Source organism: Lithobates pipiens, unplaced genomic scaffold (genome assembly GCF_037356315.1).
Source record: "Lithobates pipiens isolate NorthernLeopardFrog02 unplaced genomic scaffold, aLitPip1_a1.2 Scaffold_8, whole genome shotgun sequence".
Lineage (NCBI taxonomy): Eukaryota > Metazoa > Chordata > Amphibia > Anura > Ranidae > Lithobates > Lithobates pipiens.
In genome coordinates, this window is record NW_027507903.1 from 229,738,682 (window position 1) to 229,755,596 (window position 16,915).

At 45.2% G+C, this 16,915-nt stretch overlaps 1 protein-coding gene across 5 annotated transcripts in view; it reads left to right on the forward strand.

The window, feature by feature from the left end:
• The window catches only part of USP15 (ubiquitin specific peptidase 15), a 155,122-nt gene that overhangs the window by 23,417 nt on the left and 114,790 nt on the right, over window positions 1-16,915 (forward strand). For all 5 annotated transcript variants that reach the window (XM_077473552.1, XM_077473548.1, XM_077473550.1 and 2 more), the window contains exon 2: window positions 9,519-9,646. In XM_077473552.1, coding sequence (XP_077329678.1) covers window positions 9,519-9,646 — 128 coding nt within the window. The remainder of the gene's footprint in view (window positions 1-9,518; window positions 9,647-16,915) is intronic.

Below are 16,915 nucleotides of genomic sequence, written 5' to 3' on the forward strand. Positions count from 1 at the left end.
TCTTGTTTTGTTTTGTTTTTTCCCCATTTTTGTGCTATGTTGCTCAGCTCTTCATAGAGAACAATGAAGCAGTCATGTCATTACTTGCAATAAATCTTATAATCCACATGCACAAACTATACCTTGGCATAGCAAGGAAGCGGTTCCTTCATCATGTTATTATACAGACAAGAGGAGAGGCGTCAGCAGTTTTCATTCTTTTTTTTCTTTTTTTTTAGTGTAAGGAGTTCTTTCTCTATGAACAGAAGGTAGAACAGCTATCCACATTCCCCACCAAACCCCACGTTACCATTGGTAATGATATGATTTTTATTTTTTACAATTTTTTTTAGGAACCCAGTTGGGAGGCCTTGGTGAAATCTAAAGCCGCGTACACATGGGCGGACTGTCTGGCCAACTACGTCCGTCAGACAATCCGACGGACAGTCCGTCCTACTTTCGAATCAACGGACTTGACCACACACGATGAACAAACAGTCCGTTGAAAGCTTGCGCGATGACGTGTACAGCACGTACGACGGGACTAGAAATAGGACGTCCAATACACAGCAATGCAACCTTCCGCCGTGTAAATCCTTTCTGAGCATGCGCCATACTTAGTCCGTCCAACTAGCCTACTCACGAGCGGACTGTCCGCTGAAACCAAAGTTGGACGGACAATATTACTGAAATTCCGAAATACTTAGTCCGCCAGACTGTCCGCTGAAAAAGTCAGCTGAAGCCCACACACGAGCGGACTGTCCGCTGAAATGTGTTTCGGCGGACTAAGTTGGACAGACAGTCCGCCCGTGTGTACGCGGCTTTAGTGGTCTAAACCAGACTCCTGATGTTTCACTTTTCAGACTTTAAGGGGAAAGGGGACTGAGGACAGAGAAATCTCGGTCCCTTTCTCTGCAGCCTCAGCTGCACCAGAGCTCTGTGCTGAGCAGCTTCCTGTTCATTCACAAACTAAAGCATAATAGTCCGTACCGGTCACTCACTGTGATCATTTAGGAAGGGAAGGAGCCATCAAATAAAGTATTTACTAACCCCTTCCCCCACTCGCCATCCTGAAACATCCTCCTGTGCAGCAGCCGATGGGAGGGGAGCTGGCAGTACTGTAGGGTGGGAGGGGCGGCATCACAGGGCAAACCTTGGCAAGCAGGTGGAATCTGCGCCTGATACACCCTGTGCATATGCCTATGCATGTTACCCTCTGGAAGCCCCTTCCAATCAGTTAACTAAATTTCTGGTGCAATTCACAGGTATTCTTCTGTATTACAAGAGAAGACTGCAGCATGCTGTGCTTGCTAGATCCAGTGGAAAGATCTCATACAATCTGAATTGAATGGTGTATGGGGAATTAATATTTACTTTAAAGTGGAAGTCCATGCTAAAACTAAAATCCCTGCATCTGTAGCCACCAGCATTCTAACACTAACCTCTCTAGCCCTGTAAAGAAAAAAAATGCTATACATACCTTTTCTGCAGGCATTACGAGGTGATCTGACCCGATACCACACTGAGCTGTCAGCTGTTGTTTCGCTGGGGAGGCGGGTGCAGAGGACAACGGAAGCCCCATAGTAAGTCTATGGGTGATGTCACATTCCATTCATTTCACAGCCAGTGTCCGCCGTGTCCTCAGCAGAGTTTCTGCCGCTGGAGATCGAGTCGGATCGCCTGCAGAAAAGGTATGTATACTAGTTTTTTCTTTACAGGGCTAGAGAGGTTAGTGTTAGAATGTTGGTGGCTATAGATGCAGGGATTTTAGTTGTAGCATGAACTTCCACTTTAAATCATCAGCATATGTCCGGGGTGCCTAACCTTTTTTTAAAGTGTGAACCCCCTTCTGTTTTTTAAGCAGATCGGTGGTAGGTGGGTGGGTGTAAATGGACACAAGTTTGTTTACATCTGCCGCTCCATAGAGGGGAATGGTCCAATTGGGTCGGACCGATCGTGTGAAAGGGGCCTAAGGCTGCTTTCACACTGATGCGCTGTGATTTTCCCACAACTCGGATGCAGTGCACCTCTGGCTTTCCTGTGGGTTAGATGCACTTTGCCTTTCTATTATATCCTGCTGGTATGGTGCAAATTTCTGAAAACACACCAAACCCGCAGGTAATAACCGAAGTCTATGGCTCGGTGCCGGTAACTCTATGGCTCAGTGCACCTGCGGATCAGTTTGGAAGAAGCCCAGTAACCTCTGCAGAACAGATATGCCGATATATATACACTGTGGTTTTAGTAATAAACTTACCTTTAATAACATCTTCCATTCAGGTATCACCAGTTGTTGCTGTCCCAGACAGAGCGCATTTGGTATCACTCTGCCTGTGACAGGAGTTTGGCACTATACAGGACATCGGCTTATGTGGCTCTGCTCCGCAGCTGTTTGCTTCCTCTACCACCGGCTTCATTCACAACACTGATGATCTGGAATGGCGGGTCAGCAACCCGTGATCTTGGCCTGTCAACCCGCCATTCCAGAGCACAAGGTCGCGGGCCACATCAGAGGGCTCCGTAGGCCACAAGTGGCTCCTGGGCCACTGGTTGGGCACCCCTGGCATGTGAACCAAAAAATCTGTACATACAAATGAAGAAACCATCATAAATCGATCCGTTATATATAAAATGCAAATTTACATATACACTCACCACCGGCTACTTTATTTGGTACACCTTGCTAGTACCGGGTTGGTCCCCCTTTTACCTTCAGAAATGCCTTAATTCTTTGTGGCATAGATTCAACAAGGTGTTGGAAACATTCCTCAGAGATTTTGGTCCATATTGATCAATCAGTTGCTGCAGATTTGTCGGCTGCACATCCATGGTGTGACTCTCCCGTTCCACCACATCCCAAAGGTGCTCTATTGGATTGAGATCTGGTGATTGTGGAGGCCATTGGAGTACAATGAACTCATTGTCATGTTCAGGAAACCAGTTTGAGATGATTTGAGCTTTGTGATGTGGTGCATTACCCTGCTGGAAGTAGCCATCAGACAATGGGTATACTGTAGTCGTAAAGGGATGGACATGGTCACCAACAATACTCAGGTAGGCCGTGGCATTTAAACAATGCTCTGGTACTAAGGGGCTCAGTGTGCCAGGAAAATATCCCCGACACCATTACATCACCACCAGCCTGAGCCATTAATACAAGGCAGGATGGATCCATGCTTTCGTGTTGTTTACGCCAAATTCTGACCCTACCACGTGATTGCTGCAGCTGAAATCTTAGCTGACAGAAGTAGGGATGAGCTCAGGCATGTTTGCATGGAACACGTGCAGAGCCCGCCAGGAAGTCGGTGCAGCGCTGCGCTAATCACAGGCAATGAGACATTGCCCGATCTCTGCAGCCGCACAACGGGGCAATGTCTCACTGCCTGTGATTAGCGTAGCGCCCTGCCGACTTCCTGGCAGGCTCTGCACGTGTTCCATGCGAACACGCCTGAGCTCATCCCTAGACAAGTGACACCCGGTGTGGTCTTCTGCTCCTTCAAGGTTCTATGTGTTGTGCATTCAGAGTTGGTATTCTGCATACCTTGGTAGTAATAAGTGGTTATTTGAGTTACTGTTGCCTTTCTATCATCTCAATCCAGTCTGCCCATTCTCCTCTGATCTCTGACATCAGCAAAGCATTTTCATCCACATATCTGCCACTAACTAAATATTTTCTCTTTTTTGGGCCTTTCTCTGTAAACCCACATTCAAAGGCACCTAAATCCCCTTTCTTCCCCATTCTGATTATTTGAACTTCAGCAAGTCGTCTTCACCATGTCTAGATGCCTGAATGCATTGAGTTGCTGCCATGTGACTGGGTAATTAGCAATTTGCGTTAGCAAGCAATTGAAGTGTAAATGTGTGTCTATATAAAATGTATACAATCCCGGGAGTATAAATAATAGTTAATGAGTCTATTGCGAACAGCTGGCTTGGGAGAGGCTTCCCCCTGAGCGAGCTGAGAAAAAAGGGTTGAGGAGGGAGGCGCCAAGCTGTCAATCGTGTAGCAAGTTTGATTTGTAGAAAAAATGAAAATACAAATCTTATGCACTCAGACATTGCTGGCGTTATACATTGAAATGAGCTCCATGTGAAAGTCATCTGCCAAAACCCTCTGAAACACGTTCTGATTGGTCACAGCTCCCTGGATGGTTGACAGCTCCTTGACAGATCAAGTCTCCCACAGCGGCTTGCTTGGAATCCTGCCCCAGCTTCACAGCGCCTCTGTCAGTGGCTCTGGTGTGGACTGGACTCGGAACTGATGACTTTCCCTTGGAGCTAGTTTCAATGCTTAACACCAGCAATATCTGAGTGCTTAAGCCTTGTATTTTAACTTTTTCTACTAATAAAAACTGCTACACTATTGAAGGCTTGGTGCCTCTCTGCCTATCCCTATTATTCTGTATTGGCAGTGTTTAGGAGACCAACGAGAGAAAACGTGCATGTATTAGAGGTTTTATGCGTATATTTTTTTTTCTAATTTGCTCAGACATGTTCACATTGCTGCGGGTTAGAAATCGTGCGAGTTCAGCGGAACGCGCATGATTTCTAACCTGGCAATGCAGTTCGATTTCAGCAGCGATTTGACAGACGTTACTAGTAAGGGAATCAGGAAGTGAAGCCTTGCGGCTTCACAATCTGGTTCCCTACTGCGCATGCGCGAGTCGCCCTGCGCGTCCTGAGTGGTCCCTGCTGTTCTCTGGGACCTGTGTGTCTCCTAGAAGAAAGTGGGGGGGCGGAGGAGAGGCCGGACATGGCGTAGATCGCCGTGGATACTGCGGCAATCTTTCACCAGAAGTGGGAGCAAATACCTGTATTAGACAGGTATCTCTTCCCCCCTGATAGGTGCCAAATCTGACACCGGGGGGGGGGGGGGGGCGCGCTAGGGGGAGGATTCCGGACAGCGGACGTTCCATTTTTGGGTGGAACTCCTCTTTAAAGTAAGGGAATGTTCATGCATACGTAAAGATGAAGGATATATAGTTTAATATTTCTGATGGTGCACACTGCATTTGATATTGTTAAGATGATTTAAAAATAGTTTCCACCTAAAAGTAAAGCCGTATACACAGAGGGAACCTGCTTGTGTTGCTTAAACAGAAATGGATCTTCAAGTGGGACTGAAAATGAATACAATTAATATATTTCCGTATTTATTTCCAGTAAGTACGAAGTAAACTTGGTGTTCATTTACAATGTCTTTTATTCTCTCTTTAACCAGTTCCCGACCGGCGCACGCCGATGTACGTCGGCAGAATGGCACGGGCAGGCATATTGGCGTACAGGTACGTCCATTTCTATATGCCGCCCTGCCATCGTGTGCATCCTGCTGGCGGCACGCTTGCGTGCCGGTCGGGATCCCAGTGAGTCCGGTCGCGGGTCCCGCGGACTCGATCGCCGTGGGGATACCCGTGATCGTCTCACGGGAGGCTGAACTGGGAGATGCCGTTGTAAACAGTATCTCCCCGTTCTGCCTAGCAACAAGTGACACTGACACTGATCTCTGCTCCATGTGATTGGAGCAGAGATCAGTGTTCACTAACACAAAGCCCAGCCCCCCACAGTTAGTAACACGCCCCTAGGAACACTTAACCCCTACACTGCCACCCCCTGGTTAACCCCCTCATTGCCAGTGTCATTTACAGAGGAATCTGTGCATTTGTATAGAATTGATTGCTGTATAAATGAGAATGGTCCCAAAAATGTGTCAAAAATGTCCGATGTGTCCGTCATAATGTCGCAGTCACAATAAAAATCGCTGATCGCCGCTGCTACTAGTAAAAAAAAATATTAATAAAAATGCCATAAAATTATCCCCTATTTTGTAAATGCTATAACTTTTGCTCAAACCAATCAATAACAAAACAATTTTTGTTTATAGTGCAGAAAAAAAAAAAAAGGGGGTGATCAAATACCGCCAAAAGAAGGCCCTATTTGTGGGGAAAAAAAGGATGGGAGCCCCGTCACACGACCGCGCAATTGTCAGTTAAAGCGAGGCAGTGCCGAATCGCAAAAAGTGGTCTGGTCTTAAGCCAGCAAAATGGTCCGGTCTGTAAGTGGTTAACGGAGGAAGGCGCTCAGTTCACAGAGAGAATGGTCACTAATATTCCATGGCACATAAATGAGGACTTGGCAAGGATTCTATAGTACACAGCAGTTCTAAGAGCCAAAATTACATGTGAATCATCAAAATTATACCAACAGACTTGCAGTCATCAAATAAAGGATTGATTTATTTTTGTATATCTACTCCATTTTAGAAAGTTGCTGGAACATGAACACAGTCTTAAGAACACACAGCAACCAACCAAGTAGATCTCAGCTTTCGGACGCTTGTGGTCTTGTGAAAGATAAATGTTGATTGGTTGCTGTGGGTTACTCCTACTCATTTTATCTGACTTTCTAAGAGGGGATGGTTCACACCACAGAAACTCCGTCTGGATGCATTTCTGCATGCGTGTGTTCAATGCCTTCCAGTCCCCCCTCCGTTTTTATTTTATTTTTTTATCATTAGATGCAGCACGTTCTACTTTTATTGACTGGAACTCACTGCAGTGGTGTGAACTTTGCCACTGAAATCCATGTAACTACTGTCCATGCATTTTTGATGCAAAATACACTGGACTACATGTGGTGTGAAGTATGAACTGGCCCTAAAGGCGTGCGTACCCACTGGGAAGTTTTGTTTGTAACTGGGTTGTTCTACCTTAGGAAAGATGGTTTTTCTGCCATATAACTGTAAAGAAACGCTATTTGATGGAGTCTCAAAAATGCTGTGCTTTTCTCGATATCATTATAGTGCAGGTGCGTTCTGTATATGTTATATGATGTGCCCTGTTGTGGGCTATTGCTGCATCCGTGGCAGTCTGTTTATGTTATATGATGTGGCCTGTCGTGGTCTGTTGCTGCATCTGTGGCAGTCTGTTTGTTATATGATGTGCCCTGTTGTGGGCTATTGCCGCATCAGAGGATCTGCCCCTATGTGGGAAATGTTTGGCCCCTGTGTGGGCAATTTTGTATGCTAATAAAAAATTCAATAAAAAAGATTTTGCAAAAAACAGCCTTCTGCTGTAATTACCCGTACGCACGATCGGAAATTCCGCCAGCAAAAGTCCGATGTGAGCTTTTGGTCGGAAATTTCGACCGTGTGTATGCTCCATCGGACTTTTGCTGGCGGAATTTCTGCCAGCAAAAGATTTGAGAGCAGGTTCTCTATTTTCCCGACACGCAAAATTCTCAGAAGCATTGAACTTCATTTTCTTGGCTCATCGTAGTGTTGTATGTCACAGCGTTCTTGACGGTCGAAAGTTTGGAGAACTTTTGTGTGACCGTGTGTATGCAAGCAAAGTGGAATTCCGCTCAAGCTTGTGTGTACGGGGCATAAGAGTTCACTCTGTTTGGGACCCTGATGTGGGGGGGGGGGGGACTTTGAAAAGGACTCTGGTGTAGAAAGGGACTTTGATGTAAGAGAAATCGATGGGAATTCTGATGTAAGGGGGGAATCTGATGAGCTCAAGTTTATTTGGAATGTCTTTGCTTTGTTTTAGTGAAGTTTTGTTATCTGTTCTAAATCATAGCATATGCTGATTACAAAAAAAACTAAAAATAAAACATATTTAAATTTAATTTGTTCTTGTATAAAACAGATTATTTTTTTTTTTTCAGCCTGTGAATATTTGTTGACCCTCTTAATAAAAAGTTTGAAGACCCCTGCTGTAGATAATAGACGAGAGCTATGGTGTTATGGTGTCCCTTTTGTTTTTCATGGGGAAAATTATGGGCTGAAAATAGGTTATCGGCATTTTGTCAATAGAAAAAAAATTATTCTGCCTATTGACTTCAATGCAAAATCGTGTCAAATTGACTTCAATGCAATGCACATCCTCCCCTATATGAAAAATAATGTCCCTTTTGACTTCAATGCAAAAACACCAGCCACATAAATTGCATTTAAAAAAAAATGTTATTTTTAAAAACTGTCTTTTTTGGTTTATGGCCAAATGCATCCAGAATTTTCATTTCATTTCACCTTAGTGTGTTTATTAGAAGGATAATGCTTTTCTCGTATCATTTAAAACGATAGAAAATTACTCCAAATATTTAGAATAATAAACATGACTTTTAGACTTGGGAGTTGTTATATAGTATAGTTTGCAATGCACTTTTTAAAGTGGAACTTTATTCAGAAAATTAAGACCTGATAGATCTTTCAGGCTGGTCCCTTTTGCAGGTATATGTAAAACATTAAAAATAAGTGCCTTTAATGTTTAAAATCCAGTAATACGCAGTCTCACCCTTCTCTACAAATACTCAGCTGCTCTCTATTTTTGTCACTGTGCTCGAAAATATAGAAGCCGATCTGCTGACAGCCTAAAGATTTACTGCTGCTTAGGGGCTCTAGACTTTAGCAAAATGACAGCCTCTGGCAAGAAAAAATAGGCAAAGAAAGAAGAGACAGGCGCCTCTGAGTTAGAACTGTAACATTTTAATATAACAAATGTGCAATATCCACTTACATAGACATTAGGAGAGTAAGGCATAAGTCCATTTACACTGGCATTCGCATCAGTCCCCGCACAGCAGCGTTCACAAAGCTTCCTCTGCCTCTGTAAGGAGGCGTGTCCTGACTTGCAGGATATCAATAGACTAAGATGATCGAAAACGAGGCTTGGATGGTAGCTGGCATTCTGTGGTGAGGGCTGGAAAGCTGCGTCGGGCGTGATGACCTTACTGGTGGGTCACAACGGTGTTTTGGAGCATGCGCAAGGGCCAGTGAGCATTCTCCGAAACGTTGATGCCACGTTCCAGCCCTCACCACCGAGTGCCAGCTACCATCCAAGCCTTGTTTTCAGTCACCACCGTCTGTTGAAATCCTGTAGAACAGGACACCCCTCCTTACATGCAGAGGTGAACGCTGCTGTGTGAGGACTGGTGCGAACGCCAGTGTGGATGGACTTGTGCCTTACTCTCCTAACTTCTATGTAAGTGGATATTGCACCTTTGTTATATTAAAATGTTACAGTTCTAACTCAGAGGTGCCTGTCTCTTCTCTCTTTGCATATTTGGAGTCTGCTTTCAACTTCCTCTACAAGGCTAGCCGGATCTCTGGACTGCAATGCCGTTTACATCCCCTCTTCTCTTCCCCTCCTTATTCCAAACACTGAGTTGTCCACTCAAAAGAACTTATCTGACGGAGTTATGTATTATACAGACTATCTAGCAGCGCCACTATCCCATTTACAGCACACACTCATTTTGGTAGCATAATTAATAATGTTGAATGTATGTATGTTAAGGACATTATTTTTTAAGTTGTTATGCTTTATTTCTTTATTTTATGTCTAGCGTCAGAACTGCCATTCACTAGGACATAGTGATGGGAAATTCAAAATTTACAGATGTCACCAGAACAGGGATAGCAAATCCAGGATTTCCCTTCACCTTCTTCTCGTTTTTAAATACACGCTATGTGGGATGCTTTTCTTAGGGACCAGTATGCTGACTTGTGCTTAGTGTCATTTTGTTTTGTCTCTATATAGGTACTTGATTGACAGTCGCTGGTTCAAGCAGTGGAAGAAATATGTGGGTTTTGACAGCTGGGACAAGTATCAGATGGGAGATCAGAATGTGTATCCAGGTCCCATTGATAATTCTGGACTCCTCAAAGGTCATTCTCTAATACTTTTAAATTTGTAGAGAAAAATTGTAGCATTTAAAGGTAGTTACATTATTTTTGCATGCCTGTCCTGTGTTAATTTGGAAGATGAAGATTTTAAAAAAGCCTTTCCTTTGCCCATGTACAGTAAAGCAACAGGTTTGCTGTAATGCTGCTCTCCCCAGCAGGAGCATGCTTGCCCTCCTATTGGTCTCCCACTGTCCATTCAGCTGCAAAAAGTGATTAAAGGACGCTCTATCAGAGCTTGTACAAGTTTTAGGACAGTCTCCCTGCCCCTGTGTGGCAAGGCTTGGCCAATCACCAAGTATCAGTACTATCATATAGGTAGAAGAAGAGTGAGTCGCATGCTCCTCCAAATCAGGAAGTACTGGGTATTCTGTGCTCCTGGTGGCTGAAGGAAGCAGCAGAGGAGCAAATAAAAGGTGAATGTATGCTGCTGTGAGGTATTAAAGCAAACCTTTTGCTTTAACCTACAGGAGCAAAATACAAGTTTAACTGAAGGCCCCATTCACAGTGAATGGGGCCACTTGCGATTAGATGTAGGAGACCCAGTGAGGGCTCCATGAGCAATTGAATGTTGTCTACTGTTAAAATGTGCGCTCTCAACCTAAGCTGCAGTTTGTTCTTGGTTATCTCTGGGTTCTACAGAACCCCTCCCATGTATGTTATGAAGAAGAGGAGAGGGGGAGTGGTCTGTGGTCCTGTTCTGATACAGTGGGGTAAATTAGCGTTATGACCCAGGGGCAGAAAGTGTGTTACTGGCAGAATCACCAAGTGAAAATAGAAAGAGCAAAGCTTAAACAAAATCATTGACCACACCTAAACAGTGGTGAGCTACAATATGTTGAATCTTAGATGTGCTTTAAAAGCTTGGAATCCATTTTTGTTTATTCCAACTGTTTCTGCAGATCCCATTTATAGATTGTGATGTTGTAACTGCATATAGGGCATTGGTCCTAGCGATGGGGCACTGTTCCTCCCACTGACGCAAACAATGGGGCATAATTCAATTTACTGACACCAACGATGGGGCACTATTTCTCCTCCTAATACCAAAGATGGGGCATTATTTGCTCCTGCTGGGCAAAGTCTGAAGGAAAGTGAACAGGGCCTTTGTTTAGAAAGTATGAATATCCCTGATGTTGGTGAACGCCATGCAACTAAATATGTTTTGTCTAAAAACCAGAGTTTATATAGGGTTTTCACAAGAAAGAAAGTGAATACTTATAAAATTGTAAATTTCATGTTTGTATTGTAAAAAAAAATAAAAGTAAAATTAACTATGTACAGTATATGCTTGTCCATCTTTAGTACTGATTGTGGAGATTAGGGGCATACATACATTTTAGTACGAGGTTGTCACACCATAATATTCCAGTTAACCATCTAATGGGGGCATTCCTACATGCTGATACAACGCAATAGCAATACTAGGTAAAGGAGGCTGTCACCTGTTTTAAAATGTTATTGATATTTGAAACTGTAGTATAACTATTTTTGGAATGTGACAAACACTGTTTTAGTGGAAAATGATCTCGGGCTAAGTTTACACTGCGTTTTACTGTGCGGACAGCTGTCAGAGTTGGCCTCGGCAGGCAGTGGTGCACACACTAGTGCAACACACTATTTCCTTGGCTTTTTTCAGGAAAACTATCATCTTTTCAGTTTGTCTAAATGTTTATATGATTCAGATCAACTTAATGTATCTCTTACATTGAATGTTTGTTTTTTAAACCCTGTTTTTGTTTATAGTTTGTAAATATTGTAAATCAATGCCATAGATATTTATTGTTTTAGCCTTGGTAAACCAGATAGGAATAATTTGACAAATTATGGGTGTGGGAGTGGCTTAAAATTTGAGCCTATTTGCAGTGTACATGGTCACATATGGCACACTCCTTGTACCCTAAAAATATGCTTTAATTATTGTGCCACACGGGAGACAGACAGTATTGCAGGATTTTTCATTCACTGTGATGACATCACAGGGGCTAAGAAAGTAGAAAATCTGTGTCTAGGAACATAATAGGGGGGGGGTTGGGATTAATAACAGCTGCTGCCTTAACATGAGCTTATTTTTGTTAAACATGCATGAAATGTTTTCTAAATAATTTTATTAACTGCAATAACTACTCAAACTTGTTTTTTATATAACGTATTATTTTTATGTTATTTTTTAATACATATTTTTTATAATGTATTATTTGCTGTAACTTGTACACTGTCATGTTGCAAACTCATCTAAAACACCAGTTCACAGCCCCCCCCCCCAAAAAAAAGCCACAGGTAAAATAGTTTGCAGCCCCCCCCCCCAGCCACAGGGAAATTGGTCACAGCCCTCTAAAGCCACAGGAAAAATAGTTTGTAGCACCCCAAAACCACAGGGAAAATAGTTTGCAGCCCCCCCAAAGCCACAGGGAAAATATTTTGCAGCTCCCAAAACCACAGGAAAATAGTTTGCAGCCCCCCCAAAGCCACTGGCAAAATAGTTTGCAACACCCACCCCCCCCCCCCAAGCAACAGGGAAAATAGTTTGCAACACCCCCCCCCCCCCCAAAGCCACAAGTAAAATAGTTCACAGCCTCCCCAAAGCCACTGGCAAAATTGTTTGAAGCCCCCTAAAGCCACAGGGAAAATAGTTTGCAGCCCCCTAAAACCACAGGGAAAATAGTTTGCAGCCCCCAAGCCACAGGGAAATTGGTTCACAGCCCCCTAAAGACACAGGGAAAATAGTTTGCAGCCCCCTCCCAAAGCCACAGGGAAAATAGATTACAACCCCCACAACCACAGAGAAAATAGTTTGCAGCCCCCCCCCCCCCAAGCCACAGGGAAAATATTTTGCAGCTCCCTAAAGCCACAGGGAAATCGGTTCGTAGCCCCCTAAAGCCACAGGGAAAATATTTTGCATACCCATAACCGCAGGGAAAATAGATTGCAGCCCCCCACCCCAAGCCACAGGGAAATTGGTTCAAAGCCTCCTAAAGCTGCAGGGAAAATAGTTTACAGCCCCCCAAAGCCACAGGGTAAATAGTTTGCAGCCCCCCCCCCCCCCCAAGCCACAGGAAAATTGGTTCACAGCCCTCTAAAGCCACAGGGAAAATAGTTTCTAGCCCCTCAAAACCACAGGGAAAATAGTTTGCACCCCCCCCCCCCCAAGCCACAGGGAAAATAGTTTTCAGCCCCCCCCCCCCCCCAAGCCACAGGGAAAATGTTTTTTAGCCCCCCCCCTCCCAAAAGCCACAGGGAAAATATTTTGTAGCCTCCCAAAACCACAGGGAAAATAGTTTGCAGCCCCCCCCCCCTCAAGCCACAGAGAAAATAGTTTACAGCCCCCCCCCCAAAGCCACAAGGAAAATAGTTCACAGACCCCCAAAGCCACAAGGAAAATAGTTCACAGACCCCCAAAGCCACAGGGGAAATAGTTCACAGACCCCCAAAGCCACAGGGAAAATAGTTCACAGACCCCCAAAGCCACTGGAAAATTGGTTCACAGCCCTCTAAAGCTACAGGAAAAATAGTTTGTAGCCCCCCAAAACCACAGGGGAAATAGTTTGCAGCACCCCCCCCCCCAAAGCCACAGGGAAAATAGTTTGCAGCCCCCAAAGCCACAGGGAAAATAGTTTGCAGCCCCCAAAGCCACAGGGAAAATAGTTTGCAGCCCCCAAAGCCACAGGGAAAATAGTTTGCAGCCCCCAAAGCCACAGGGAAAATAGTTTGCAGCCCCCAAAGCCACAGGGAAAATTGGTTCACAGCCCTCTAAAGCTACAGGAAAAATAGTTTGTAGCCCCCCAAAACCACAGGGGAAATAGTTTGCAGCACCCCCCCCCCCCAAAGCCACAGGGAAAATAGTTTGCAGCCCCCAAAGCCACAGGGAAAATAGTTTGCAGCCCCCAAAGCCACAGGGAAAATAGTTTGCAGCCCCCAAAGCCACAGGGAAAATAGTTTGCAGCCCCCAAAGCCACAGGGAAAATAGTTTGCAGCCCCCAAAGCCACAGGGAAAATAGTTTGCAGCCTCCAAAGCCACAGGGAAAATAGTTTGCAGCCTCCAAAGCCACAGGGAAAATAGTTTGCAGCCCCCAAAGCCGCAGGGAAAATAGTTTGCAGCCCCCAAAGCCACAGGGAAAATAGTTTGCAGCCCCCAAAGCCACAGGGAAAATAGTTTGCAGCCTCCAAAGCCACAGGGAAAATAGTTTGCAGCCTCCAAAGCCACAGGGAAAATAGTTTGCAGCCCCCAAAGCCGCAGGGAAAATAGTTTGCAGCCCCCAAAGCCACAGGGAAAATAGTTTGCAGCCCCCAAAGCCACAGGGAAAATAGTTTGCAGCCCCCAAAGCCACAGGGAAAATAGTTTGCAGCCCCCAAAGCCACAGGGAAAATAGTTTGCAGCCCCCAAAGCCACAGGGAAAATAGTTTGCAGCCCCCAAAGCCACAGGGAAAATAGTTTGCAGCCCCCAAAGCCACAGGGAAAATAGTTTGCAGCCCCCAAAGCCACAGGGAAAATAGTTTGCAGCCCCCAAAGCCACAGGGAAAATAGTTTGCAGCCCCCAAAGCCACAGGGAAAATAGTTTGCAGCCCCCCCAAAGCCTCAGGGAAAATAGTTTGCAGCCCCCCCAAAGCCACAGGTAAAATAGTTCACAGCCCCCCCCAAGCCACAGGGAACATAGTCGGCAGCCCCCCCCCCCAAAGCCACAGGGAAAGTACTTTGCATCCCCCCCCCCAAAGCCACAGGGAAAATAGTTTGCAGCCCCCCAAAGCCACAAGGAAATTGGTTCAAAGCCCCCTAAAGCTGCAGGGAAAATAGTTTGCACACCCCCCCTCCCCAAGCCACAGGGAAGATGTCCCCCCCCCCGAAAGCCACAGGGAAAATAGTTTGCAGCCCCCTAAAGCCACAGGGGAAATAGATTGCAGCCCCCCCATAACCACAGGTAAAATAGTTTGCAGCCCCCCCAAAGCCACAGGGAAAATAGTTTGCAGCCCCCCGAAGCCACAAGGAAATTGGTTCAAAGCCCCCTAAAGCTGCAGGGAAAATAGTTTGCAGCCCCTCAAAACCACAGGGAAAATAGTTTGCACACCCCCCCCCCAAGCCACAGGGAAGATGTTCCCCCCCCGAAAGCCACAGGGAAAATAGTTTACAGCCCCCCAAAACCACCGGGTAAATAGTTTGCAGCCCCCTAAAGCCACAGGGGAAATAGATTGCAGCCCCCCCATAACCACAGGTAAAATAGTTTGCAGCCCCCTAAAGCCACAGGGGAAATAGATTGCAGCCCCCCCATAACCACAGGTAAAATAGTTTGCAGCCCCCCCAAAGCCACAGGGAAAATAGTTTACAGCCCCCCAAAACCACCGGGTAAATAGTTTGCAGCCCCCTAAAGCCACAGGGGAAATAGATTGCAGCCCCCCCATAACCACAGGTAAAATAGTTTGCAGCCCCCCCAAAGCCACAGGGAAAATAGTTTGCAGCCCCCCGAAGCCACAAGGAAATTGGTTCAAAGCCCCCTAAAGCTGCAGGGAAAATAGTTTGCAGCCCCTCAAAACCACAGGGAAAATAGTTTGCACCCCCCCAAGCCACAGGGAAAATGTTTTTCCGCCCCCCCCCCCAAAGCCACAGGGAAAATAGTTTACAGCCCCCCCAAAGCCACCGGGTAAATAGTTTGCAGCCCCCTAAAGCCACAGGGGAAATAGATTGCAGCCCCCCATAACCACAGGTAAAATAGTTTGCAGCCCCCCCCCCCCAAAGCCACAGGGAAAATAATTCACAGACCCCCAAAGCCACTGGGAAAATAGTTTTCACCCCCCCCCCCAAGCCACAGGGAAAATAGTTTACAGCCCCCCAAAGCCACCGGGTAAATTGTTTGCAGCCCCCAAAGCCACAGGGAAAATAGTTTGCAGCCCCCCAAATAAAAAATAAAAAATATTTCTATAATAATCTTAAAATTCATATGATTATTTGTGAAATACCTGCAGCCGCCAGGGAGCAAAAAAGAGTTTGAAGACATGAGCATCTGAAAAGGTAAATCTAGAAGCTTGTTTGGCTGGGCTTCTCCTATGGGTCACAGGAGTGCAGTTGGTTTTGCACTCCTGTGACACGTTTTCAGCAGAAGGCTGAAGTCCGCTCTCTGCTGATCACGAATTTCAGTCCAGACACCGCGTCATCACGACAATAAACAAACGACAGACTTGGGGGCACAACGTAAAAATGCGTTGACATTGAAGATGGTGCTGCTATAAGACCGCAAACCGCAAGGCTATTTAAAAACACCTGAGCATATTCAAAAATATGGGGATTTGGTCACACTATATGGTCCTATAGTGCTAAGCCCACTTACTGCATCAAAGTACACTATTATCGGTTATTATTATTATCGTGACAATGAAGTCTGGATCCGCCAGGTGCCTGGACTGATACCCGTCACAGCCTCTTGGTGAGCCGCTGAGAGTCTGAGATGGCCGCTCCGCACCCCCCACAGCTCAGTGCTCCAATGAGGGAGGAGGGAGAAGAGCAGAGAGCTGTGACTGACAGTCTACAGCTCTGCTCATGGAGCTCTGAAAACCGAGCGATTGGTGATGTTCGATCATTCGGTTTTCAATGTAGAGGCCCCAGGGGACAGATGCAGCATGGGGTAAAAAAATAAAAATAAATCCCATACATCTCTTTTTAATAACAAGCTTAGTTTAAAGTGGTTGTAAAAGTAGAAGTTTTTTTTTTTTTACCTTTTTATGCATTCTAAGGTAAAGTAAAGAAAACCTTCTGCATGCAACGCTCCTAAATACATACATGAGCCAAGTCTCGATCCAGCAAAGTGTACACGAGCAGAGGCTCTCGCAGCTCTACCTCTCCTCAATGGCTCCTGCTGCTGTCAATCACAGGAAGTGACAAGGGATCAGCTGGTGGGGCCATGCCCAGCTCTCTATGTCTTATGGGACTCAGGAGTGAGCACACAAGTGGACGGAGCCAAAAGCGGTGGCAGGGAAACCAAGAAGAGAAGGATTGGAGCTCCTCTATGCAAAACTATTGCACAGAGCAGGTAAGTATAACCTGTTTTTTATTTTAACAAAAAAAAAAATCTTTAATATCACTTTAAAGTGACCCTGTGATCATAAGGTTACTTTAACACTATAATAAAAACAAACCCATATGTGTTTTCTAATGTAGTAGTATAAACTAGGGGTCCTTATTTTAAATGAGTAGCCACTGAACCTGGGACAGGCATTCTTATGGTTTCACATACCACTGCTTGAGAACCTTTAGCAGCTGGTATTTTG